General features: G+C 38.0%; 1 protein-coding gene across 1 annotated transcript in view; it reads right to left on the bottom strand.

Annotated features, from left to right (window-relative positions):
• Positions 1 to 26,334, bottom strand: part of NAALADL2 (N-acetylated alpha-linked acidic dipeptidase like 2) — a 401,471-nt gene that overhangs the window by 219,404 nt on the left and 155,733 nt on the right. Inside the window, exon 4 of the mRNA XM_067301422.1 lies at positions 13,813 to 13,932. Coding sequence (XP_067157523.1) covers positions 13,813 to 13,932 — 120 coding nt within the window. The remainder of the gene's footprint in view (positions 1 to 13,812; positions 13,933 to 26,334) is intronic.

The following is a 26,334-nucleotide window of genomic DNA, read 5'->3' as shown; positions in this document are numbered from 1 at the left end:
CACACTGTAAAACAGGCTTCTAAGTCTACAGGTTCTTACTGATTTCTGGAAAAGTGGATATATACAACCCAGCAGAATGAACTGACTCTTTTACTCCAGCTGGAGAACCCAAGTCTTATGAGAATGCCTCCCCAAATGAGGGCAGAAAGTCTTGAGAAAAAGCAGCAGAGGTCTGCTTTCCAGTAACAAGCCAGAATTTTCTTGGACTCTTTTAAAATAAAATACTTACTGCTGTGCATGTGGAGGGGGTGGGGGGCTGGGTTCTCCTCCTCTCCCCACCCCCCCGAAGACCTGAGCAATTTTGACAGGGGACACAATAGCTGTGCTTTTCCAGAAGGCACTGTTAACTAATGATCAGTCTTCTTGGGTCAACCTATTTCCTCAGCTAGCCCTTCAACAATGACAACAAAGTAGCTGAAGTTATTTTTATTTCTCTGTTACGTACAGCATCAATTTAACATTTTCTGGAAAAAATGAATTTCAATTTTTTATGTTTCTTTGAAATATTTCAATTGCTAGTGAGATCTGAAAAGGATTACAACATATAACAGTGTACTATTACAGGTTCTGTTTTCAGCCCTATGACCATAGAAAGAATTACATTTTATTGCTAAAACAGCCAGATTCAATTTTGATGCCACCCACAAATGTATTCAAAAAATTGGACAATGAAACAATATAGCTCAAAGTCAAGATGTTTCAGTTCAACCCAAATAATTGAAGAAGAAACAATAGTCAAAGATAAGAAGTTAATTGCTTTAGTGAGGATGAGGACAAAGTGAATCTCTGCAGGTTCCACACTGCATGTACTCACAGAAAGATTCTTCATGATGTGCGATTACTGACGGAGAGTTCCAAGTCTGATGGTCTATCATTTAAGAAAACTTAAGACATGAAGGAACAAAACCACATTGTTTCTGATGAAATTCAAGCACAAGAAAAGTCTGTTTTCCTCTGATGCAAATGAGAGGAAAGTCTGTGGTTTTTGGAGAAAAGTTCTCTCCAAAATCTCTCTCACACACCCACATTTGAGAGAGATGCAGAAAGAAGATAGGAGGCTTTCCAAGGTCTCATGGTTGACAGTGGACGAAGGTGGTCTGGAACTGTATTGATGCTGATACAAGGCTAGTAAGTGGGTACCTGGAGCAATATATGAATTCTTCTTCAATAAGAAGGTTAACTGCTGCTCTCTTTGCCTTCAGAAGTAGCAGATGAAGTGGATATTAGAAGAATTCAGAGAACATAAAATTTCTGAACTATATGCCTTTTTACTTTAAAAATATTTTGTCTATGACATTTCCTCCATATATTTATATTCTTTAATACTTCTAAAATTATGGTATATTGCTTACTTATTCAGTGATTAATTTCCATAACCATATGCTTTCTATGTCTATATGCAGCCTGTGTTGTTTCAGCTTCATTTATAATGCATAAATTCACTAATATGTTCAAGAATTCTCTTCAGATAGCAGTAAAATTCAGAGCCATGTATTCTCATGCTCGTATTACTGACATTATCACTTCAGATCATCCTTCCTCCTCTAAATTTGATAAAGCAATAAACATCACGTATTATCCATCAGCATAAAAATCCCAGCTGGTCTGAGCTAGGAAATTAAAGTACATGGATTATAAGATGCATGATATATAGTTTTGTCCAAAAATAATTATTAACAGATTTCGAGAATGAAGGTGTACTATTTGAAATCAAATTGCCTGAAATGTTAATATTCTACTGTTTCAAAGACTCAGGTCAACACCAGAAGATACCAAAGTATTGCTTCTTCTTTAAGAACAAGACACATGATTTTTTTTGCCTCTTGTAGAGCATTTAGAGAATATGATAATAGCAATGATAAATGACCCAGAAAATAGTGAGCAGAGAATGTGCTTTGTACAATGATAAAGATATCTTTTCTCCTAGTATTTGTAGATATCTTCAGAGACAAACCAAATCATATCACCTTGGCCATGGCAGAGAAACTAACTTAAAATCTCAGAAAACAAACAAACACCCCCCCCCACACACACCTACTAGCAGGTTATTTGTATAAGGACCACAGACTCTTGAATCACTAATTCTTATCACACCATCTCCTCATCTTGGGGCCAAAAGACAAGCATATCCTTTTCCAAGACCCTTACTGGGAGAAGGCTAGCATTTAGTACGCAGCTGGTACCTTCAGATTTCCATCATTTACTCTGGTCTGTTCATACACAGAGTGAAGCTGGTATGTTTTGTGGGGAGTTGTTGCATCCATTTTTCTTTTGTAATAAGTGGTAAAACATTACCAGAGTTTTGAATACATGCTTTCCTAAATGTCCACACAATTCTGTATCAGTCATATGTAGGCACACAGTGGACCTCGCCACCACAAGATATTGTGGAGGTAAGCATAAATGCAGGGAAGAGACTCATTCATGGCATATTCACGATGACTATTAAACCAGGTAGCCCAGATACGTTCTCCACCTCAGGAGTCACACCACCACAGATGGCCATTTTTTGCGATAGGTATTCCGAAGGAAGGATTATTTTGTACTGGCTTTGTTACTCATGCTCTTCCCAAAAGTATGAGCCATTGTCAGGAAAAGGACACTAGACTGAATGAGGACATTTCTTATGTTACATTCTTGTGGTAAAAGACAGAAATTTTTCTAGTCAATAAAGAATTTATTGACAGAAGACTAAGTAGCTAGCTGATCGTTTTGGATGAGAGATTGTGCACTTCACCATGACATTTTATGATAATAATATTTCAATCATATTCAAACAGTATTACACTGTGGCCATGACCTCATTATCATATTTACCTGAATAAAAAGAGCAAACATGGATTCTTTTGCTAAAGGGGAATTGTTCCTGTAAAACACGCTAAGCAACACACTTAATTACGTTCTTAATATTAAATAAAACAAGGAAGTATTCACATGCTCGAAGATAAGGCTGTGTTTCAATATTCTTCTGGAGCAAGAATAGAATGCTAGAAATCTCACTGTATTGAGTTTGAAATCTCTGAGAAATAAAATTCTCCTGTTAGGACTGCTATCAACAAGCACTGAAGAATTCTGCACTTTCAGTAGGTCAGAAGCAAGCCTTAGTTTCTGAATCTGCATTCCTTGAAAGGACTTCACTCATCCTCAAAGAAAATAAAGAATTTTGGGAACACCGCATTTGGTCCTTGCAGTCTTCAACAAATCTGTCGTACACAGGCACACACCTCAAAATTCCTCCCAATCAGGTCTTTTGGCAAACAATCAAAATCAATAAATGATCATTTTTATACTAAACTCACTTCTAAATGCAAAATATATTGAGATACCCATTTGTCAATTAAAGATACAAGTTTTCCAGAAAAAGTTACATGCAAAAACATGCAGAAGAAAACACCACCGCACAGGTGTTTGCAAACAGATTATCTTGTGTATACAGTTGTTGCACACAAGTTTCTCGGCACGATACCTCACATGCATTTTTTAAAAAACTAAGATCTCAATCTCTCACAAATAGCTATTCTATGACAAATCACATTGCACTGAAAAGGAATGAACTGTAATTACTCTTCAGTAAACATTTCTGTACTTTTTATCATATTCTGCATCACTTTTCCAACCCCTTTTTGTTGGCTAATGCAATGGCTGCACTGGCCGCCCTTCATAGACACTTCCCTTAATGCAAAGTCTAAGGTAGTGTACAGATAAGATACTCGCATACATTCTTTTTCTTCGATCCATCGTAACAAGAAAGATGCACTGTTTAGAATGTGGTTGCTGCTACATATAGTTCCCACACAGAAAAAGGAGGCTAGGTTGTAATTCTCCTAATTAAATCTAAATATCTTCCCTGTACCTCATTTTTTAAGCTTCACATATAGCATATTTCAGCAGAGATACCTTACATTGCCAGACACAGCAAGAGCCAATAAAGCGTGTGCAAACCTCAAAATTTATCTGATTTTAGAAACAGCAGATCCAGTCCATCACACATCTATATGACCAACTGAATTGCTTAAAGTGAATCTGTGATTTAATTAACATACCTGTAGTGTCTACAGCAGTCAGACGCACAGGACCACTCTAATCTGTCATAAAGTTTTCTTAAAACTGGAATCCAAGCATCACCTGAACCAACAGATTTGGATTTGCTTGGTATCTCATATAGTCTATAATATGATAAGTAGGAATGGGACAAGGTCAGGTGGTTAAGTGGATTAAATGTTATCTTTCCTCCGAGGAGATCACAGTAGGAGGCCACACTGAAATGAGTTATCAGGTCAGTTCCCCAATGGACAGTTTATATCGTAAAACCATCACATATAACTGAATACTGCTATAAAAGGCAATATAATCAGTTTCCACTCTAGGGAAAACCAAGATTGACTTAGAAATGAAAAATATGCTTCTTTCTTATTGAAAGGGTGGGCTCTCTAGGTCACCTCAAGGTCACTTCGGAGGCGGTGTGGTAAGAGCTCTTATGATGCCGGTATAACAACTTGCAGTGGGAAGTCATAAATAACAGGCTTGACTGTCAGCGCAGGCACTCCTATAACCTTCGCAAAATGCAAATACTCTGTCCTCTATCTAAAATATTACCTGTATCTAGACATAACTGTGTGCTGCGCTGACAAATCTCAGCCAGTGCACATACTGTGATTATTTACAATTACAAGGCCATCATAAGCAATGTTTTATGGCTTTTTTTTTTTTAATCTGATGAAGAACCTGATTTAAGGAAAATATATATATAAACTTACTGTATGTAACATCCTTGTTTGGGTATTTTTGTATCAAAAAGCATCAAAAACTTTTTTTTTTTTAATCAATCACCATTAATGATCACAGCTCAAATTTCAAATGTGGAGAATTAATTGCTAACAGAAAATTGCTCAGAATCAATTCAATACTTAAAAAAAAAAAACAAAAAAATCCACAAAACCACTTTAGAAACATCAAAATATAGTAGGATAATATATAAATTCACAATTTAATTCAATCTACAGCTAGCTTTAGAGTTAACAGAAAAGTTTAACTTTGGTAAGTTGCCTGCTGTGAATTATTCACTCAGACCTGAAGATGAAATTAAAATGCCTCAGTTCTCTTATTGAAATGCACAATCTTTTTATGTTACTGAATATGTTAATTGTAGAAGAATCACCTTCTGCACAGAAAGTTAGTTTAATGTTTTGACAATCAAACTAAATGAAACATTCCAAGTGGTTATTGCTGTAGTTGCAAAAAGCGTGCCAATTATATTCATAATGACAGACTCAGCCCTTTTCAAATTCACGTTCATGTATAAATGTCACTGGAAACAGACACAGGCCCCGAAAGGCTAAGAATAAAATTCTGACTTTGGTGTTATAGCACTCTTTCAGCATTATATAATGGGAAGAAAGAGAAAAAGAAAGAATATAGTGTAGAAAGCCCCTAAAAGAAGAAAGAGAAACCTCCCACAACTCTAAGGACAAACGGTTATATATTTTACCAGCTATGTTCCACAAAATTCAGCCACAGAAGATCTGAAGAGCCTACATCAAATAACCTAGGGAAATAATAAAAAGTTCCATAGACTATAGAATATAACATATAAAAAGTACAAAACCTGGTTCCACTGAGGCCAGTGAATAGCCTGGCTACCAGCATTCAGCAGGACCACGTTTCTACTCAAAGTTCTGATCACAGTGCAAACTACAAGCGTATTTGAAAGGGCAGAATTCAGAATTTCATATATAAATCACAAGTGCTGAATTTGTGAACCACTTTTCATAGATGAATCTCTAAACCATTCAGAACGTAAATGCAAATCAAACCAAGTTTGCACCTGGCTATATTGACCAAACTGTAGGATCAGCTTCAAAGCCATTTCTATTCAAAAAACTTACTGGGTTGCCAAAACATTTTTTTCCTTAAATTAGATACATTTTAAAGGACAGGTGACCAAAAAAAAAAGAGCCAGTAGGCATGAACATCATTCTAGCAGTTGGTTAAGTAGAAGCAATCTGTGACATCCTGATTTATCAAAGAAAACGTTGATTCTAGGAACATAACTATTCACTTTTTTTTAACCATTAAAAAAGTTTTACATAAAAACTTTTTCAGCAATAATGACTTTGATAGTTGTCAAACCAGTTCACAAGCAGGTAAATCGAGAAACTGATTATTAAGAAATAACTACTGGGAAACAAGGAAGAAACAAAAACCCAAAAAACTTAAAGCATAAAAAGGCCAGAGAGCAGTCATAGCTTATTTTCAATAAAATAATAAACCAGTAACAACTACAGAATACACTATACAATTCAAAACCACAACAGAATGAGGAGAGTATTTACATAACATTTGTTGCCAGAAGAAAGACCACTTTGTCCTCTGGTCACTAATCCAGAAAATTTAAAATAACCAGCATGTATAGTACTGGTCTATAGTCATCCTTTGCAGAGTTGTCTGGGCAATTCTGAAGAATAAGGGCATTGTTTGTATTATTCTGTATGTTTCTGTATCTGATACTTTCAAAGAATCTACCCGGAGGAAGATCTATTCTTTCAGAGTCAGTTTTTATATATTCATTCCTCATCTCTACAGTTCCATTTTCTTTTTCACTTTCTCAGCTGTTGTTGAAATCATACAGCATGGTCTGGAAACATGAAATGAAGAGAGGTCCAGATAATATATCTGGTAGCGGCTCTTCCATGAAGTCCAAGCTCAAGAAATGTGAAGCACCTGCTCAATTAATGGCTCAGACAGAGAAGCAGCCCATACTTCTTTATATAAGCAGCAGCAAAAGTGCCAAGGCCACGGTAGAAGTATGGCTAGTGCATCTGCAGAAAGACCAAAGCTAAAAGGTTTAGATTTTATGATGGAAAGAAAAAAAGTCTTTCCTATTGCCCTTCAGGAGCTCATCAGCTGTGTGGATTTCAGGCCATGAGGTCCAAATCGAGGCTATGGATTTCTTTACTCCGCTCTGCTTGAGAACAATTGCCTCGTGGCAAAGTCATTTCACTTGACTTTGCTCCATTTCTCAGGACATAGCATCAGACAGTAAATTGGATGATTGCATTTACTACTCACTTTTAAGGGCTTGATAAAATAGAAAATTATGCTTGGGCTTCACACCTCTAAAATCTGACAAGAGTTTCAGAGGACCCCCGTATCAAATTTTAATGAGTCTGCCAACCTCTAGTGTTGAATGGAAGCCACTTACAGTCACACTCAATTTAAGCCTATTATACTAATAGGAGGAGGCGTGCTATAAAACGGACAGCCCCTGTCCTCTGGAAACAGCGACTCATAATGTGAGCTGGACTAATTTTTCAAAGGATGCGTTTAGCATATGCAGTTAATGTGCAGTTAAACATCCAATTGAGCATACAAATATTTAGAATTACTTTCCTAAGTGAAAATTAAGTGTTAAACTTTACTGAAGATAACAGGACCATGGTACCCAGTTGAATAGCTAAGAATTTAAGAATTAAGGGTTTGATTTCGCAGAAGGACTTCAGAAACCTCTGTATCAACCCAGAAGCAACAGAGAGAACGGGAACTTGAGCTGGGACTACAAGTATGTATGTAAAACAGCACTGAATTCTCAAAACATTCAGGAAAAACACTGTGGCACCAGAAATGCAGAATAATCAATATCCACTTTTGCTCATTAACTTATATGTCCCCTCGTTTACTCTACTAATAGCTCATTTCTCCTTCCATTCAAATGGATCCAGGATTTTGTAATCAAAACAGAAATGAGTAATAACCAAAAGCCCCTTTACTGATGCAACTGAAATGTTAATTATTTGAGCATGTTGACAAGTTGTGCTACATTGTTTCCTTCCAGCTTTCAGTTGTTTTTCTACTACCCCACCTGTTATATATTCTTCTTAGTGCTTACAAGAATGAATTACTTTCCCCTATTTATATGGCAGAAAGAAGGAATTCTTACTCTACTTTTATTTACTGCAGTGCAGTTGACTAAAAGGATGAAAGAGCAAAATTTTGTCAACTATTTTGTATTCTTCTGGATGGATACAGACTGGATGTATAAGTGCGTTGGCATTGCTTCACATCTTCAAGAAAGTAGGCAAAGAGTTACCAGGAATGACAGCAGGTACAGCAGATCTTGCCTGAAGAATGGACTAGATGATCACTCCAGATCCAGATCTCCAAGTCTAGTTTTATACGCTTCTATGACTTTTATACACACTACCTATACATATGGCTCAAATTTTCAAAAAGGGCTGTGAGAGGGAATATAATATAATTATAAATCCCATAGCACTCACATGGGAACTGGGTATCTAAAAATTTTATGCACCTTTGAAAAAATTCCATCATACTACATAAAAAAGTGTCCATAGTAATAAAAATGTATATGAGGTATTAACAATCCCTAAAATACTTCTCATTCAATATAATTTATACATACATACATAGGTGTGTGTGTGTGTACCCGTATATATGGGGAGGTGGAAGAGAGAAAAAGTCAGTCCTAGTTAAATAGAGATTTAAAATGTAATCTTCACAGTTATGTGCTAGCCATAAAAAGTACCAGAGGGAACAAAACGAAGTTAAAAAAAATAAAAACGAAATAAACAATGTAGACAGTAGAAAAGTATAATGACTTTTTCCCAAAGTAAATATATTTAAAACTAACACAGTTATTAAATAGAAGCCTTTTGCAAATTGCCTTTATTTTAAGACTCTTTAGTATTTGTCATTTAGTAAATTCTCATCCATAATGGCTGCCAATAACCTCTACGTAAACATGCAAGCATCCACATTTTCTAAACCTTATGACAGTTAGAAAGCAATTTTATGCATATTTATGAAGGCACTAAATTATTAAAATAAATATAGATATTTACACATTAAAACAACATCTTCATTTAATGGATGTGCAAAAAATGTTAATATGTGAACATTTTAAAGATGAAGTGGTTTGGCCTTCAGGGCTCTTGTTACTCTATTAAAAGTTAATTTAGGACAGAAATTATGGCTTTTTCTTTAATCTCAAACCCAAAAGATTAAATCATGATCAAGACCCACAATATTCTTCAAAAAAATGAATCTGGTTGTGGTATTTCCAGAGGCTGGAAAAACTTTTTGCATATTGAAATTACTGTGCAATTCTCTCTGGAAAAAAAAAAAATTAAAAATTCCTCTTGCTTCTTTTATGTGCTCACAGTCGCGAGCTCAGATGAGCTTTAGGGCAGTGTAGCTGTGTGCTGGTAAGGTGTTTTAATCAATCTGTTTGTCACCACACATCATATACTACTGGAAGAAGATGCTTCTGTCTATAAACAGAGCAGACAACTCAAGCTGCTCTTTCTCAAGGAGGTATTTCACATCATGAAAGTGATTTGCTTAATCACTAGTAATAAATTTCATAATCTTTCCCCACATTTATGGACCCCACTTATTCAAGGACATTGATTAGTCTGCTTTGACCTCCTGCATGTAACTGGCCACTAAAGCTCAGAGAGCCCAATAACCTGAGGTTGACCAAAGCATAACTTCTGTTTGATGGAAGCAAATTTTCCTTCGAGCCAGACTACCAGAAGGCAGTCCGTTCAATCTGAAGGCATGACGAATTATGCATTCTACCTTGTCTCTAGAAATTAGTTCCAGAAGTTGTACATCAGTTACATTCTAAATTTGTCTAGTTTCATCTTTCTCTGTAGAAAAGGGGTTTTTTTTCTTCTCCTTAATCCAGTTCCCTCTTTATTCAAGAACAATTCAGTTCAAGTGTCTCCAACTGTAGTCGCATGATCCCTTTTGAAGCAGCCATAGCATTTGAAGAATTTACCTTCTGTCAGGTATTCACTGCTGCCCTTTAGCAAGGGATGAGTAGCGCCACAGCTGCACCAAGTGAGTGCATCACACAGGTACTGCTTCTGCGCTTCCCTGCCGACTCAGCTGGCTCTACCTGCTTTTTTCAGAGTCCATGCTCTCCTTGGATATGTTGCCCTGCTATAAAAGTAGAGTCTGTGCTCTTCCTTTTTATATGTATAATAGATCATATAGCTGTATTAGCCTACCCTTTATTTGAAAGGGTCCAGCTTAAGGGATCGGGATGCATCTGCGTGGCTCTGCCTAAGCTCCAGCGAAAGTGCCGCTGCCATAAGCACCACATCTCTTGCCCTGATCTGTTTCAATGCAAAGTACAAGACTCTCAATAATATCTGAAGATTATATTCCAAGTATTAATATATGGCCACGGCACTATTAAAGAATATTAAAAAGTATCCAGACTTCGGTAAATCAACCTTGCAAAGGCAGAAACTCCCTGCTAACTGTGGGGGTCAGTTCCAAGCCCTTTCTAGAGAAGAGGTTTCTCAAACTTTCCATGGCACTGAGGTCTTCCAACACGGTCTCTAAAATTAATTACAGAAATAACTTAAGGTTGGATTTCTACAAATCTTGTTTGCACAAAGCAGCTTTTACTTCTGAAGGTAACCGTACCAAATTCAACAGAAATTCCTCATGTTAAGGATTCAACTGCATATTCTAACAGTAGGCTAACTTTCAGCTTTTCTGTGTACTCCAAATTCCCTATCTATATACTTGAAGCTCCCTCTCATCTGCTGTTTTCATCAAGCATATGTGAAGATATGAGAGATAGGCCCAAGCTGAGTGTCTTAATGTAAAAACTCCAAATTAGTTTCAAGTCTGACCCTTCCCCAAATTTTATAACTTATCAAATCTCCATAAAAGAGCAAACTAAACCTCCATAGCAAAAAATATTGCCAATTATTAATTTTTTTTCTAAATACACCAATCTCTATCACTTTGGCATATTTCTATAAACTGTCACCTTGTACAAACTGCTTTCTATCTGCACATACTTCTTTCTGCTAAATGTGACATAAGGACTAAAGACATGTTCTTCAGTTTTCATGGTGAGTTTTCTGCCAGCAGCAGCTTATTATTTCTTGCAGGCTTTTTCCAATGGACTCAATATGGAGAGGGACGGGAGAGGGACGAGAGAGGGACGAGAGAGGGACGAGAGAGGGACGAGAGAGGGACGAGAGAGGGACGAGAGAGGGACGAGAGAGGGACGAGAGAGGGACGAGAGAGGGACGAGAGAGGGACGAGAGAGGGACGAGAGAAAAGACAAAGGGGAAAATAGGAAGAATAAATGAAAAACAGACTAGATGGCAGTAAGAAAAGTAAAAAGTATACACATGCAAGGGAAAATGAAAAATAAAGACATGGTTAGAAACTCTGTGGTATGAAGATGAAACCTCTTTAGGTATCTTGGTACATGACCTATAAAAGACAGACCCTAATCCTGAGTGTGAGACACAAAGTAAAAATAATGATAAATTAAAGAACATTAAAACGTGAAAAATGAAAGTTAAATGCAGAGATTAGGGAGAAAAGCGTTGAAAAAAACAGTGACAGCTCTGTTAGGAACTAGCTGTTTTAATGTGATGTAAACCCAAGCCCGTGGAAGTCAGAGATAAGGGGAAAACAGGCAAACAGAGGGAAGAGTCTACTGAAACAGAAATGTGAGACTCCATAAGTATACATTAGAAAAAAGTACACAAGTAGATCCAGCAGTAAGATACTCTGCCCATTTAAACCAGTAGAGCTCCCTGTTTAAAGCTATCTTCATCTTTCACTGACAAATATTCCTTATGCTTTCACTTACAAATATTTCTTATGAAAGAAGAATCTATTTCTGATAACTTAGCACATATTTTCTGATACTTTTAAAAGATTACAATTATTTCACAGCCAAAGAGACACCATTTACAATTCATATTCCAAAAAGAAGAGTTTACAACCTCAAAATGAAGAAATAACAAATAAAAGTGAAGGCCAAACTTCCTATCTTTATCAAGTAAGCAGAGCACAAAAAGTAGGTCTGAAGGACTGTGCGTTTTTTTCCCCTGAAGGCTTCAGGGAGCCAAACGTGTGGGTGCATCACCATCGTAGCTCAGATCAGGAGTTTGCTGCTTTTGAAGTGAATCTCCTGACCAACCCACTTATCAGCCTTTGGTTCATATTGCGTAACAGTCTCTGAACATGCAAAATGGATTCTTTCTGAATAAAATTAAAGCTCAGGATGAGCACCAGGAGTGCAGCTAATACACTTCCACCACTGATAAGCATTGATGGCTTGGGACCAGCCTAGAGCCAGTCCAAAATAAAAGTTCCTAAAACCTCCTTACAGAAACAGAGATTAAATTGGTAAAAAGTCAGTCTTGCAGACACTGTAGACAATGATATTGCAGCAAACTTTGTATCTTTATCAAATTAGTATTTTATGAGCCCCAACTGCTATTTCATTATTTTTGTCAGTTAGCAGTGAAACGCCACATACGATTGTATTGGCAGAGATGATGCACAACAGCCAAATTCCAACAACAGTAACTGACCTTTCCTGAACATAATTAGATTGCATCTAAATAATTTAGATAAATAGCTAAAGTTACTGAAGTTGAAAAGGGCATTTTTATTGAGGCAACTATTATTCTTTTTAAAAAATATATATTAAGTGGTTATTCTCTGAACCTGTGTTCTGGGCTCGACTGTGCTTTCTGTGGCCAACAGCGCAGCTCCAAATTCTGTTATTATGAAATCTGGAGCTACTGGACTTTTATAATTGCTTCTGTGAATTGGGCAAGAAATGTTTTAATTATTTATTGGGCTAGTGTATTTTCTGAAGGCACAATAGCATTCTTGTTTATGAAATACTTGCAAGAGAAGGCAGTTGTTTGACATTAAGAGTTTAAATGGGTTTTATAGTTGAGTCTACCATGTTTAATGAACAAGAGAACAAAGGAGCCTAATCTCTGTGCTCTCTGCCAGCGCTAAAGGTAGAGGAGAATGAAAACACACACACACACGTACACCCCTCCCCATACAATTGCAACCAAGGAAAAGGAAGGAGAGAACGGAAGAAAAACAGCATGCTCGTTCTGAAGTGGCAGCAACCCGTTCATAGACCAAGAAATCCTATTCTGTGCTTTAACAAGAGTGACTGACCATTAATGGTGGGGTGTTTATATACATATCTATATCTCTCCAGATAGTGTGCTTACACAATTACAGCAGAACACACCACAAAAGTTCGTGTTGCCTTCCAGCTCACAGTCCCTTCCTCCCTCAGAGCTGGGCAGAGTGGCAAAAAGAGCTAAGGCGGCAATGACACCTTCGCCACAGAGCAAGACTATATTATATAACAATAAAATCAGGTTAAAATGTCATTTCTTGAACGACTTGCATCACCAATACAGTTATTCCTCCTGTAGCGTGTGCTACTGGTTACAACCTCAGAATGTGCTTGCAGCAGCACATCTGTAGCAAGGCCAAAAGCACTAAACTTTAGGTTGGAAAGCCCCCCAAAAACTTAAGGTCAGGTAAGCACATCAGGTGCTCAGCTTCATCTCAGGGCACGCTTAAACTACAGCCAGTAGGCCAAGTACTAGATACAATGATGTTGAAATAAAAGATTTTAGTGCAGTATTACATGTACATTTTTAGCAGACAAGGATCCAACTATTCCTAATCTCAGTTGTTGTTTTTTTCCCCTTGGGATCTGTTACTTCTTTTAGAGATTTCTTTATTTGCCAAAAGGCTTATAGTACACTCAGGGAGAAGATACCATAGTACTGGCACACTGTAACATGCAGCAAAATCAACAGCGGTAAGACATAATAGCCACCGTAGCTCCAATTAGTTAGTATGAAGAATCTGAACAACGATAAATCCTGACTTACCGTGATGGAATGGGAAAGGCCTTGTTTTGATATTTAGAAACTGAACACCAAATCAATAAATCAGTTAAAGTACAGCAAGCACATAACTAACCTTATAAAGCAAAGGCAATTGTCCTAGCTTCAAAAGTGCTATTTTTTTGGTCACATCTGTAACGGCTTGAATCCGGATCAAGTCTTCTACAGTCCCGTACTGTACATCGACAAGCTCTGCCTGTAAAGAGAAGACAAAGTTCAGGCCATGCCTGTAACCATTCAGCAGTTAGGGCGCTCCGTCCACAGGGACGGCACTGCCTGGTAGCTACTGAAACTGGTCAGAAGTCACGATACCCTTACCTCCATTTCCTCATCATGCCAAAGAGCTTCAGATTTAGATCTGACCAACACATTTCTATCGTCGCAGTTTTAAATCGCAATTCCTCTGCTGTGTTAAAAACCCCAATACCGTTTACCAATGGTATAATAAAACAGTGCTGATTCTGCTAGAGGGGATAAGCGGGTTTAAACAAAACCACCAGGAGCTGCCAATTCTGCGCTCTGCACACGCTTAAGTCGGTATCAGACTGTGACGGATGAGAATTTTCCCTCATTAACTATAGCAGAGCATTTAAAACAATGTAAGGGATATTCATTTACCTCTGTGAAATTTCTTAAATGAAACCACAGCCTTGTAAAGCATTTCAGAAAAGCACGAATGATTATCTTGGTCACTTACGGCAATATCTAGATACACATCCTCTACCAACATACGGTTTTACTAGTTGATCCCATATGCTTTGTGAGCAACCCAGCTTAATAGCTAAAGTATTTTATCATCCATCAGTTATCCAAGCATTATACTCAGATCACCATAATGACGACTAATTATACTACTTTGATGCTTAAGTGTTTCTATCAATACTTTCTTTTAATTATTTAGATCACTTCCAACTAAATCCAAAGTGTCTAGAACATGCAGATCTTTAGCTCTTTACTTACAACACTGCAAGATGATGTGATAAAGGTCTAAATTATGATTAAATGTCAAGCATTGGCAGAGATGGAAGAATTTTTTAAGGGTTTTTTTTCCCATAATTTAAGAGTGACTGAGGGTATATTTCTCATATTTACAGCAATAAAGGCTGGGCAAAGACCAAGTATGAGGATAATCAGTCTCGTGCATTATTATTTTAAAATGTTACGAAGCTATCAGGAAATCACCAAGAAAATTCTGGAACCTCTAAGTCTTTACACAGTGTTCATACAAAATACAAGCAGAAGACGACAAAAGAATACTACACAAGTGTTGAAAAATTAAAGAGGAGCAGTACAGGACAGAAAAGATTCTCCTCTTCAGTGAGTTCAGTTAAGGCAACTTAAGTCTGGACTGATTGCCAAAGGTAATTTTCCTCATTTTAGGCCTCTCTACACAAACTGCTTAAAAAGGAAAGTACTTAACTTTTGACAACTACATCTGAATATTTTGCCAAGTTTGTGCCTCAACATTTAAGTGGAATGCATACAAAACTTTTGCCCTGTATTCCTAAATGCATTCTTTTAAATTTCCAATTTAACAAGTTTCTAAGTCTACAGTATGTCAGCAGCGTCATACAAACCAAGTATTTAGAAAGGTCAGCCAAAGTAATAAAACACTTCTGTAACAAGCAAACATCAGATTTAACACCAAATATTTAAGTGCAGGAACAAAAAATCTTGAACTTTGTACAGTTTCTTTTGAAATAGGTGGGGTTTCAATATCCAAAGAACATGAAAACTATTTTATAAGAAAATTCAGATGGTGACTATAGGCTGAAATCCAATGTAAATTTTTCCTCTGTGATCATCTTGTTTGAAAAGGATGATAAAAGCAAGTGAAGATTTTTTTATTCTAGTGGAAGCCAATCTGATGCTCCTATACGAAAAGATCTCACACAAGGAACCTAGTTATCAACAGCTCATATCAAATGAGGAAAGGGAATTAACCAATGTACCTCCTTGAAGCTCACACAAATTCTTCCTCATTTTGTAGATCTCAACTTTATTTTGTACAGAAGTGTCAATAGATACACTGAAGTGTAATAATTATTCAGCATCCCAAAAGTGCTATGGCCTGAGAGGTTATATGTAGTCTGACTTCTGGGGAGACTTCTAATCTAATTCCTTTGGATCTGATGCCTTTCCCACTTACCCTCAAGCAAACTGAAAATCAGAGCTTTCATCACTCACATGAGAGAAAACTACACTGCATTTTCCTGAGGCACAAATCGATACGCAAAGATACGACATAATGAAGCATCAAACTGTTTGCTTCCGCAGTACTCCTGGGTGAAAATGAGATGCCTGCCCATCTACATGCAGGTGCCTCTTCTCCCATCACTTCTGCTAGCTGTTCCTCCAGGGTGCCATCCACTGCTCTAAAACCAAGAAAACTAAGTAGGTTTGCACAGTTGTTACTGCATTCAGCAACTGCCCTTAGAAGTTCTAAGGTAATTTGTGGGTGCTAACGGCATCTTCGAGAGCTGTTCACTGGTCAACACGGGAGCTCAGCAAGAGCAGGCTGAATACAAGGCCCTACAAAAGCACAGCTCGCTTTTGAATCATGTGAGGATCAGAACTTCACTCACTGCTGCCCCAAATACTCTGCAAGACCATGTTCTTTGCTCCATATCTTGAAAAATAGGCCCCAAAGCTAAAGCTATTAAATTCTTTGATATATTGAGACTGCATGTAAGAAATCATTATATGGCAAAGCAGCTGGGTATACTATGAAGGTGAGTTACATGCGCTTTCATTACACATCTTCCACATGAAGGAATTGTCAAAGTGCAATCTATCACAGGTCTGTCTTTTATGCTCGCCTGAAAATAAGGATGACCTAAGGCTCTTGTCACTGCCCCAACTTTAGGGGGAAATTACACATTTGTATTTCACTAAAACTTCCAAGTACTTGTCTTATCACAATTCTTTGATCCTTAATTTTACCTTTTGGGGCAGCGTGGGTAAAAAGATTGCACATATCTACTGAAATAAGTTATCACATCCTGGTAACATCGCATCAAAGAGCCCAGCAGACATGGATTAGCTGGAGGTTTGCCCAGCTAATCTCAGATCTAAATTTCAGTTAAAATTACAAAGAACAGGAATAAAACACTCTCTCGAGTAAAACTACACAGTAGCCCTCCTCTCCTGAACTAAGTCAATAATTAAATGTAAGAGTTTAGAATAAGGTCATAACGTTTTGGCAGTACTGTCCAGAAACTAATAGGTAAACATTACATTTATAACAACAGCTTTAAGTATGACATTAAATATGACCCTTCCTTTCTTTCACGCTTGAAGACTTTAGTAAAATTTGTAATAAATAAGTTTTGCACTACTTAATGGCATTATTTCATCAAATACCACATAGCATTGCTGGCTCAGAATAGTCAGTTATGGTCTAACTATATTTAACATATTGGGGTGCAATTAATCGGATCCCTTTGTTCTAGCATAAAAATAATTTTAAAAGTCTATAATGTTACAGAATCCTATTGTATCCAAAGAATAGTACCCTCTCAATAATCCTATCAGATTATGTTGTATGAAGCCCTGTTTTAGCCACAACATTCTTAAATAACAACTCCAAAAAGAAAAGTTTGGATTTTCTATTGTTGTTTTCCATTTTAGAGATGCTCACAACATGACATAATCCTCATTTTGAATATTCCAGATTTTCAAAAGCAAAATATCCCACCCCCAACCACCCATATTTGATAAACCGCTTTTGTTTGGTAGGATAATTCTATTTAAAAACAAAGGAGAACCCTTCCTTTTATCAGGTGCCAAAAAACACTTGCATACTTGGTTTAGATATGCAAGGGTAAAATCCTCTTACCCTAAAACTGGAAAACGATTAAACAATGAGTCATTCTGTTCATTTGAATTGGCTACTTACTCTTTGAATTGTTTCATGCTGTGCTGTTGGAAAGATATGACTATTGAAGAACAAATTGTGGTGTGCAATATGGAGTTCAGTAGTACTCCCCCATGTATGAAATGAAGTAAGGGCAGGTAAGAAAATTAATCTTTTTAAAAAAAGTAATTATATTAGACTTACTATTTAGTTTCTGGGTCCCAAGATGATGCTCAATGAGTTGTAAAAGTTCTGTCTTAAAAACTAGGATAAAATCACATCAAAACAGCAAAGTCAAGCACTCTGAAAATGCCACCAACAAGGCAGTCAAAGGTCTTTATTCAGTCTCGTCTACATAGTTCTAAAATTAAAGAGAATAAAACAGCATACTTCATCCAGTCACGGTAATTTTTATTTATTTGTTTTAGAGAAAGACAGTTTTTGGAACAGAAAAATGTGAATAATTATATGAAGTAGGTGGACCTTTGAGTCTTGAAGATCCTGGATGCAATTTTAAAACTTCCCTTTCTTGGCATATAATTAGTGTGGCAATTAAATATACACACACACAAAGAATAAGTTACGTAGGTCAAAAATAATAAGGTAAATATGGCTGACAATCCACATTTATAATTTAGCCAATTTGTATGAGAAAGGAATTTAGTCACAGGATCAACCATTATACACCTGCATCCAATTAACAGGCTGAGAGGCAGATTGTGGCCGATTTGCCAGAGGCACACAAGAGAGGGAAAAAGTTGAGGAGAAAAACCCTAGAAGACAAAACTCAAACCCAGCACAACTAGCCATAGACGTTTGCAACAACCACCAAATCCCGTCGGAGCCAGCGCAGGTGAGAAGGGAGCCCTCACATGCATCTGCTCTAGCTACCAAGGCTGGGAATCCCAGGGTAGAAATGCACCACGTGCAAGCAAATAGCTTTACTTTTGTTCCTTAAGAGAATACATTAAGGTCAGTGTTGAGCCATCTCTAAAAATCTTTTCTGAAGGGTGTAAACTTATGCAGCAAACATACAAGCATACAAAACAGCCGTGGTGAAAAATCAGTGTCACCTCTTCTTAGCGTTACCTAGTATTAGTAATGTCACAGCTCAGCGAGCTTGCGGTCCAGTCAGTTTCTTTCAAAGTCTGGAGGAAACAAATGCACTAAGAAAAGAAAAATCCAATACAAGCAGTCCAATATTCGATGAATCCAAAATTATGAATGCATTTTACCAAATACCACTCAGCTGACTACTATTAAACAACTGCTCGTACACAAGATACTAGGGAGATAACGTCTGTAGAAAACTGTAGCTGTGAAATAACTAATATTCAGCAGCATACTCAACATAGTCCTGAAAATTTTGCTGTACCCACCAAAAAGGCCTCAGAAATGGGTGGCCTAAAGAAACTCCAAGTATTTAAAAAAACCTAAAACCCAAATGCTCTCTATATGATTTATTTGGGCCTACGTATTCCTCGGAATTGAGGAAGAGGCTTTCTCCGAAGAGCAAGAACGTAATTCTGAAAACATCAACCCCTCGGCGCAGTAAGTGTTCAGGTCTACTTCCCTACATTGCTTCATTTAGTCAATTCAATGCCCTTTATTTCTCCTTTGACATTCAATTACTATTTTCCAATGTTCACCCAGTAAAGCTAACAAACATCCAATCTATGATCAATCAAAGCCAAATAAGCTCCAAATATTCATCCTGCCTAAAGTAAAAACTCCAAAATGTATTTGCCATTTGTATCTGGGAAGGCAGCAGACGGCGATCAGGACAAGAGGCTAACTTTAATTAAACACTTCACTGTAATTTATTTGCACAGCTCCAAAATTGCGGCTGAAGAGAGCACTCAGCACAGCAAAAAAGTAAACTCAAGCTGGCTGCACATCAAAACTGGTCATCCACAAACGTGAGGAGACCTCTGCAACCATAAAAGCAGCTCTCCTCTAAAATTAGAGGAAAGTAAGGAAAGAAAAAGGGAAATAACTGAGCGTTCCTCAACCATGCCAAATCATTCACTGGTGTAAACTCTGCCACGCTTTCTAGCCAGGGCTGCTGCTGCTTCCAGACAAAAGCATCTGGTCGGTAAGCAGGGAACCAGAGCCATCTCCCAGTGGTTGCTACCACGCAAGCCGCACTTGGCCATCTTGCACGTATTTATCATATTTCTACAGAAACATTAATATTCAAACTTCTTGCTCAGCCTTTGTCCTTCACTTGATTCTAGGGAAAAGAGAAAGAGAGAGAGCGCGCATGCACTAAAGGCACACATCTCAGTGCTGTCTCTAGCTCAAGGAAGGTTTGGGCTGAGGGTTTAACTAAGAAAAAAAGTGCAGTTTAAGTATTGATTTCTTTTACGGTAATGAAAGTTGACACGATTACAATCAGCCTCTTCTTTCTTAAAATTCACTGAAGCCCAGAGCAAGTGCTGTAAGTTTTCTTTTCTGTGTTTTATGCTGCTAGGTTCCGCAGTAACAAGGAGAAGATCTGACAAAGCAAGAATGTAATTCAACCTTCAGCAAAATAAATACAAATCAGACATAGGATAGAAAAAAAATCTGCAAAGAATTTGAGGCAGATGACAAAGTCATTTCTGAGAATACAGAGATTGTTGGGTTTTTTTAATTAACATGAGGATCTTTTTTAATTGAGCTGTTTTTGTTATAAACTAAAAATCCCTTTCTTTAAAACAGCTTTCGCATGACAGGATGCAAACGCTCTACTCCAGCACTTACAGCAATTTCAAAATGACACTGCCTCTGAAACCTCTTGGTGAGCTTTCCACCGTCTCTTTACTTTGTGAGCCATTTGATGTAGGACTTCAAAATCCAAGTGTGCTGTTTTCTTGCAGCAAATACTACGTTGTGTGTGTCCTGTGACCCTCACATTTCCAGACCGTCTGGGAAAGCTTGGAGATATATTTGGGGTAATTATACAGAAATGCCTCTGTGAAATCCTGCAAGCCACTGCAAGTAAATTTTTTTTTTTTTTTTGGACCAAATCTGAACACTCCTTATCCAAACTCTAACTTCTAGTAGAAAAGGATTCACTATCCTCAAGCTTCCTTTTATATCTCATTAGAAAAATGGAAGGAGAAAAATAATCTTATGCCTTGAAAAATAATAACAACTTAATGTATTTCCAAGCAACTACTTGATGCAAGGCAAAAAGAGATGAATTGCGCAGCTTGAATTTGAAGGAGTTATCTGAGCCCTAAAAGAAGTGATCGTGACATATTTGAACTACATGAAGGCTCTGCTTATGATATTAAGAATTACACCCAACCCACAGTGTCCAGGCAGATTTGGATCCCAGAATTTCAATATTGCTTCACGTGGCAGGGGGCAGGACAGGATTCATTCAATAACTAGTTGTTCATTACATAACTAGGTGGTTTTACCTACTAGCAGTTCCTTTTCTTCAAACATTACTCATGCTATCTTTTCTTCAGAGTTATTAGCACCTTACTCTAGAAGTTGTCTTTTTTTGCTTCAGTATTCCCGCTCACGTACAGTAAAATTCCAGAGAGTAACACAACATGACTCACAGCGCCAACTTTTAGGAGAAAAGGATTCTTCATTGTCTGTAGCTTTTATTGCATAAAATCGCACACTGCATTGCAACGACACCTAAAACTAATCTGCTCAAATACTGCTATACCGAAGTAGGAAAAAAAAAATCGATGTCCCTTAACCTCCAAGTTTGATAGAGTTTGGGCTTGCAGACTGAATTTAGTCGCAGACCCATTTCGGGCGCTCTCTCCCTCCGCATCATCCATAGCTTTCCTGTTCTCCTTTGACAGCTCTGCCGCAGGGAGCACGCTGCCGATGGAGCTCCCACAGGTTAATTTTGTCGATCCAGGGTAATTTTTAGAAAGACACTGTGGGGTTTAACTTGTTTGCTTTCTTTTTAATCAAGCAGGTCATACTCGAGCAAACTCATAGCAGGTTTTTTCTTCTAATTCCCAGGGAGACTGAATTACGATGGAAGCTGCTTTACAGCCAACGGAGAAGAACCTCTTTGGGGCTATATAGTTATACGGCCCCAACTCAGTCTGAGCTGACATAACCAAGTGCCCTACCGATAATGCTCATCCTGTACACTCCTTCCTCTATATCTCTTCTCAACTTTGTTTTTTCTTCTTTTACTTCATTTATAGTTTTTTTTCCCCTCTGACCTCTGTTCCTAATCTTATTCTTCCACAGTTTCCCTTAAGCAGAAGGCAAAACTCATATCTGAGTTAAACTTCTTAACTCATGATATCCAGTGAGATATCCAATGAGGCAAACCTACTTTTTTCACCTTTTCTAACTGGCTTTAAATGCAAATCTAGTTCTTCAGGTGTTCTGAAATAAGACATCTTAATTTTCAGTTGTATTAAATTGGTATCTGTTTATTTTAAAAGCTTTAAGAAATTTGCTTTGGTTATAAAACACGCAAGGATATTACACAATTTTAGGCCTAAAATCCTGTCAAAAAATTTATTATTTTCCACTTTTGTTAAGTAAGTGCTGATTATTTGTCATCTCACAAAGCTCCCCAGTGACATTTTAGAATCTAGGGATTTTCTTACATGTGTCCAGTATTATTTACTCTTAATAACAGTTAACTGCAATGATACGCAGTATCAATAGCCCCTAACGCATGAAGCCCCTAAGCAGGAACAGGAATCTGTGGGTACCAGCTGGCTCGCTTTGGCTTACTTGGGAGCATTCATGTAAATATATGTTTACAAATTACATGGACTAGGGGAGAACTTTCTGGCATCACAAAAGAATAAAAATAGGTGGAAAAGCTCACAAGCCCAAGCTAACAGAAACATGCAGAATCGTTCAGCTGTAATGCGACATCACAAGATACATACGTACGTAGTAAATTATAATAGTGTGATTTAAATCTGGCTTTAAAATTTTCAGTGGTGCGGCTCTACATCAGAATCCAGGCACTTCAGCTCAGAATTCAATAAATTCTCGAGAGCAGCCTGCACTGGAGTGTGTTTTTTGGGGACTGTTCTCAGACACAGAGAATGAAAACACAACATCCAGAGACCGAAGACTGTTCTCCTTCAGCGGCCTTATCGTCGGAGACGGAACACAAAGCAGGCATTCCCTCCCTCCCTCCCGCAGCACCTACAACCAACAGGTCTTTCGAGAAGATGTTGCACCTCGGAGAAGGTGCTTCAACCACTTCCTATACGCTCGGCGTCTGCAGACTGCAGCAGAAACCGCAAAATCGCCAGCTGTCGTGCACGGCTCGATCCGCACAGGGCAGGAGAGGATACCAGCCGGCACTGGGCACACCCCACTTCACCGCTCACAGCCCAGCATGACACACAGTGACACACGTGTTTGCACCTGCGCATACTGAGAAAGAAAATAATGTCCCGGCTCAGATGGCAGGTCGTAAGAACATTGTGTGAACGCACACACTGTCTATCAACGGCAGAAGAAACGTGTTAACTGCAGCAAAATGCTACATGGAAGTGCTTTTGACTATTTTTAAGTAGAACTGAAATATTTCATTTCATAACTATTATTTCATATTTTAATTGCATAGACAGTAACGTTTCCTCTTTGTTCAATTGGTTCACTTTGCTACTTAGTCTGGCTGTGTCAAAACAGAAATATTTAGAAAATAGCTTTACAGTTTTCAGATTTCCAATTTTTGCTGCAATTCAGAACACATTTTTATACAGTTCAATTTTCATAGGATATTTGACTGTTTCCCAATCAACTCTAATATTAGTGCATGCACATTGTACTGAAATATATAGGCTGGCTCTATTTCTATGCACAATGCCCATATACACAAACATATACATGCACATCAAACTTACATTGTTGTTAATGCAGGTACATAGATACAAAAAGATAAAATGTACGTCTAACTCAAAGATGCAGATAAGCACCCATTTGCACAAGAAGAGATTATCCACTACATCAAGAGAACACTTGAACTTTCAAAATGTGAGAACCCAATTTTCCAGAGCATAGTAAATGCTCTTTTACAGAGTACTTGCAGTCATTGCTTGGCCAAACATATGGCACTTGAATATAATCAGAGAGATGCCCAACCATGTAGTGCTGTAAACACAGATCTGACAGTTAAAGCATCATTTTATCAAATCTGGATAAGCAAAAGTGTAGCTGTGAAAAGAAATATGACATTTTCCATATCCAATGTTAATTTAATTGTTTTTAATGATTACACAAATGTATAGGTCTCTAAGTTATTTCTTTAGGAAAAGGTTTGGGGAAAATTAAAAATATATTCAGATGAAAGAAAGACTCCAATGAAAACAATACTCGAGTAATAATAAATTCAAGTGTCCCAAAGGATAGACCAAGATGAATGTGAAGAAGGCTGTATGCAATAGCATAGCCCTATCAGATCAAACATGTAACATACTTCCATTTTTCAATCACCTAACATTTTGGAAAGCAGACTCATCTTACAAAAGACATGGATTACACGCTTCAGGAATCATGCATAGTAACATTGTACTAGGAAGAAAAACAAGTTCTTTGTGGTTTCAGGTTTCCTAATTTTATCTTTTAAAATTCACTCATTTTTTGGAATTGTCTTTTTCTCATTAACTGGGATACTCCATTCAGCATTGTTCAGTCAATTAATGGTTTTCCACACGGCAGCACCATTAGCTTTTATTTCACAAAATAGCTACCGCTTCTCTTTAAAATGCTTTATTTTTATGAATTACGGCAAGGATTATAAGGCAGTTCAGGATAAGGCCCTGCCAGGTATCCTTGCTATAGCTCAATTAATAGCTTGCCCTTATCCCAAGTCTTTCCAAAGCTTCGGGTGAGTATTTCCCTGAATGGAGCCAAATTGCACACAGATATTTTGAGGACGCGGCAGTGCAAAGTGTTGGCAGGAACACCACAGAGAGGTGATCAGGCTAGGCTCCCGAGCTCTCGGCAGGGGGGACAACCCTGGAGAAAGGAGGAAGTCCTGTCCTAGAAAAGGGCCCAGCGAACTGATCACCTTGTACCATGTCCTGTTAAACTGCACCTCAAAAGGAAAGACGAAAAAAATGCTATTATCTAAAACACGTGGGAAAGTCTGAAGGGACACGGGAATCTGGACAAATTGATGGTGGGAAGGAGTAATCTGACTTCTGAGCTCATACAGCCGATTTCACTGGCAATGCAAGGACTCAGCTGGCACCTCAGCTCTATCAGCTGGGACTGAACAGAGCTCACCACCTCTTCGACAGTCTGCAACCCAGTGCAGCCTCTTTTACAGTAGTACAGGAGAGAAGTGCTTAGTATTACTACAGTAGTTCATAGTGCAGTTTTCAGTAAAAGAAGCTAAGGATGTTATTATGGAACTGTCAGACACTACAGAAAGCTGCACCCACGTCTTTCTCTTGCCCTGTTCTCACCCCTCCTGCCCATGATCTTGAAAAATAGACAAAAAGAAACCAGAAGCAGCGGGCTCAGAATGGACTCTCAAATTCCGATTCAGCCGCTATTGCGCAACATCAAGAGATCCCTTTCCCAAAATTCAAAAAACACAAAAGACTTAATTCAATAGACAAGACAAAGAATGCACTCTGGTCGCCCTTAAAAATATTCACCAAATGTATCATCGACAGAAAAGATTCCCTCAATATTCTCTTTACATTTTTAATACCTACTCCAGAAACGCTATAAACTGTGAAGATACTACCTTAATTTTCTGCAGAGAAAATTGAAAAATGGGAGTTTAAGGCAGAGCAACTCTACGCGCATTAAGACAGCAGCAATAAGATCATCAGCGAAACATCTGAATTGAAACAATCATCAGTTTTATCCATCAGATACTGAGCCTAAAATACTATCCAGGCTGATGGAATTTCTAGATATTTAGCTTGCATCACTACATGATTGTAATATTTTCTTCTTGCCCTAAGATGCAAGAATTTTGTAGCTAAATGAAAAAAATCTTTAGGAATAAAAGTTTTGGTAAGAAGAACGATATTGCAATTCATTTGCCTGTAATGCAATTTCTAGCTTTTCATATTATTTCGTCCTCTAACATGCTCCCAAGTAAAGACCGGGCCTGGACAGCAGTGACCTGCGGTGGGAGGAAGGGTCTCTCCGTGAGGACACGCCAGCACGTGCTTTCTGGCACAGCGCAGCGGCATCGCTCGCCGGCAGCCGGCGCCTTTGCCGGGCCTCTTCTCCCCTTATTCCTCTCTGACAGCGTCTTGAGGGCATCAGCGTGAAGCAGTGAAGCTCACGGGAGACGAGACCAACTCTCTACATGGTGACATAATTCAGGGGAAGGAAGATAAATTCCTCGAAGCATCTTCTTTCGCGCATGTACCTGCTCGTGGGCCAGCCACCAGCCAGTGACTGATTAATCACCTCGGTGAACTGCAGAGCACAGAACATAAGAAATAATTCTGAGAACAGCACTGGTATTTCTCGTGATTAATTTGCATTAAGGCCCACTTAATGAATGGGATAAACACAGTAACTAATATCCATTATGTGAGATGTTAGTCATTAGATTTATTTGTACTCATTGGAAGAGACAGCACATCAGACAACAAAAATAACTCCTTGTTCTAGAAAGAGGGAAGACCAATGTATTTTCAGGCTTTGCTTCATTTGCACTGATTTTTTTTCGTTTTTAAGCAAGTACTTTTCTCCTGGGATAGTAATGTGGGCTGCTAGGCCCAGAGAGAAGTACTGTATTTCCAACCCGATCAAAAGGAAAATTCTGAA

Source organism: Apteryx mantelli, chromosome 9, assembly GCF_036417845.1.
Source record: "Apteryx mantelli isolate bAptMan1 chromosome 9, bAptMan1.hap1, whole genome shotgun sequence".
Lineage (NCBI taxonomy): Eukaryota > Metazoa > Chordata > Aves > Apterygiformes > Apterygidae > Apteryx > Apteryx mantelli.
Note: the sequence above shows the minus strand (reverse complement) of the source record. Positions and strands in the feature narration are given on the sequence as shown.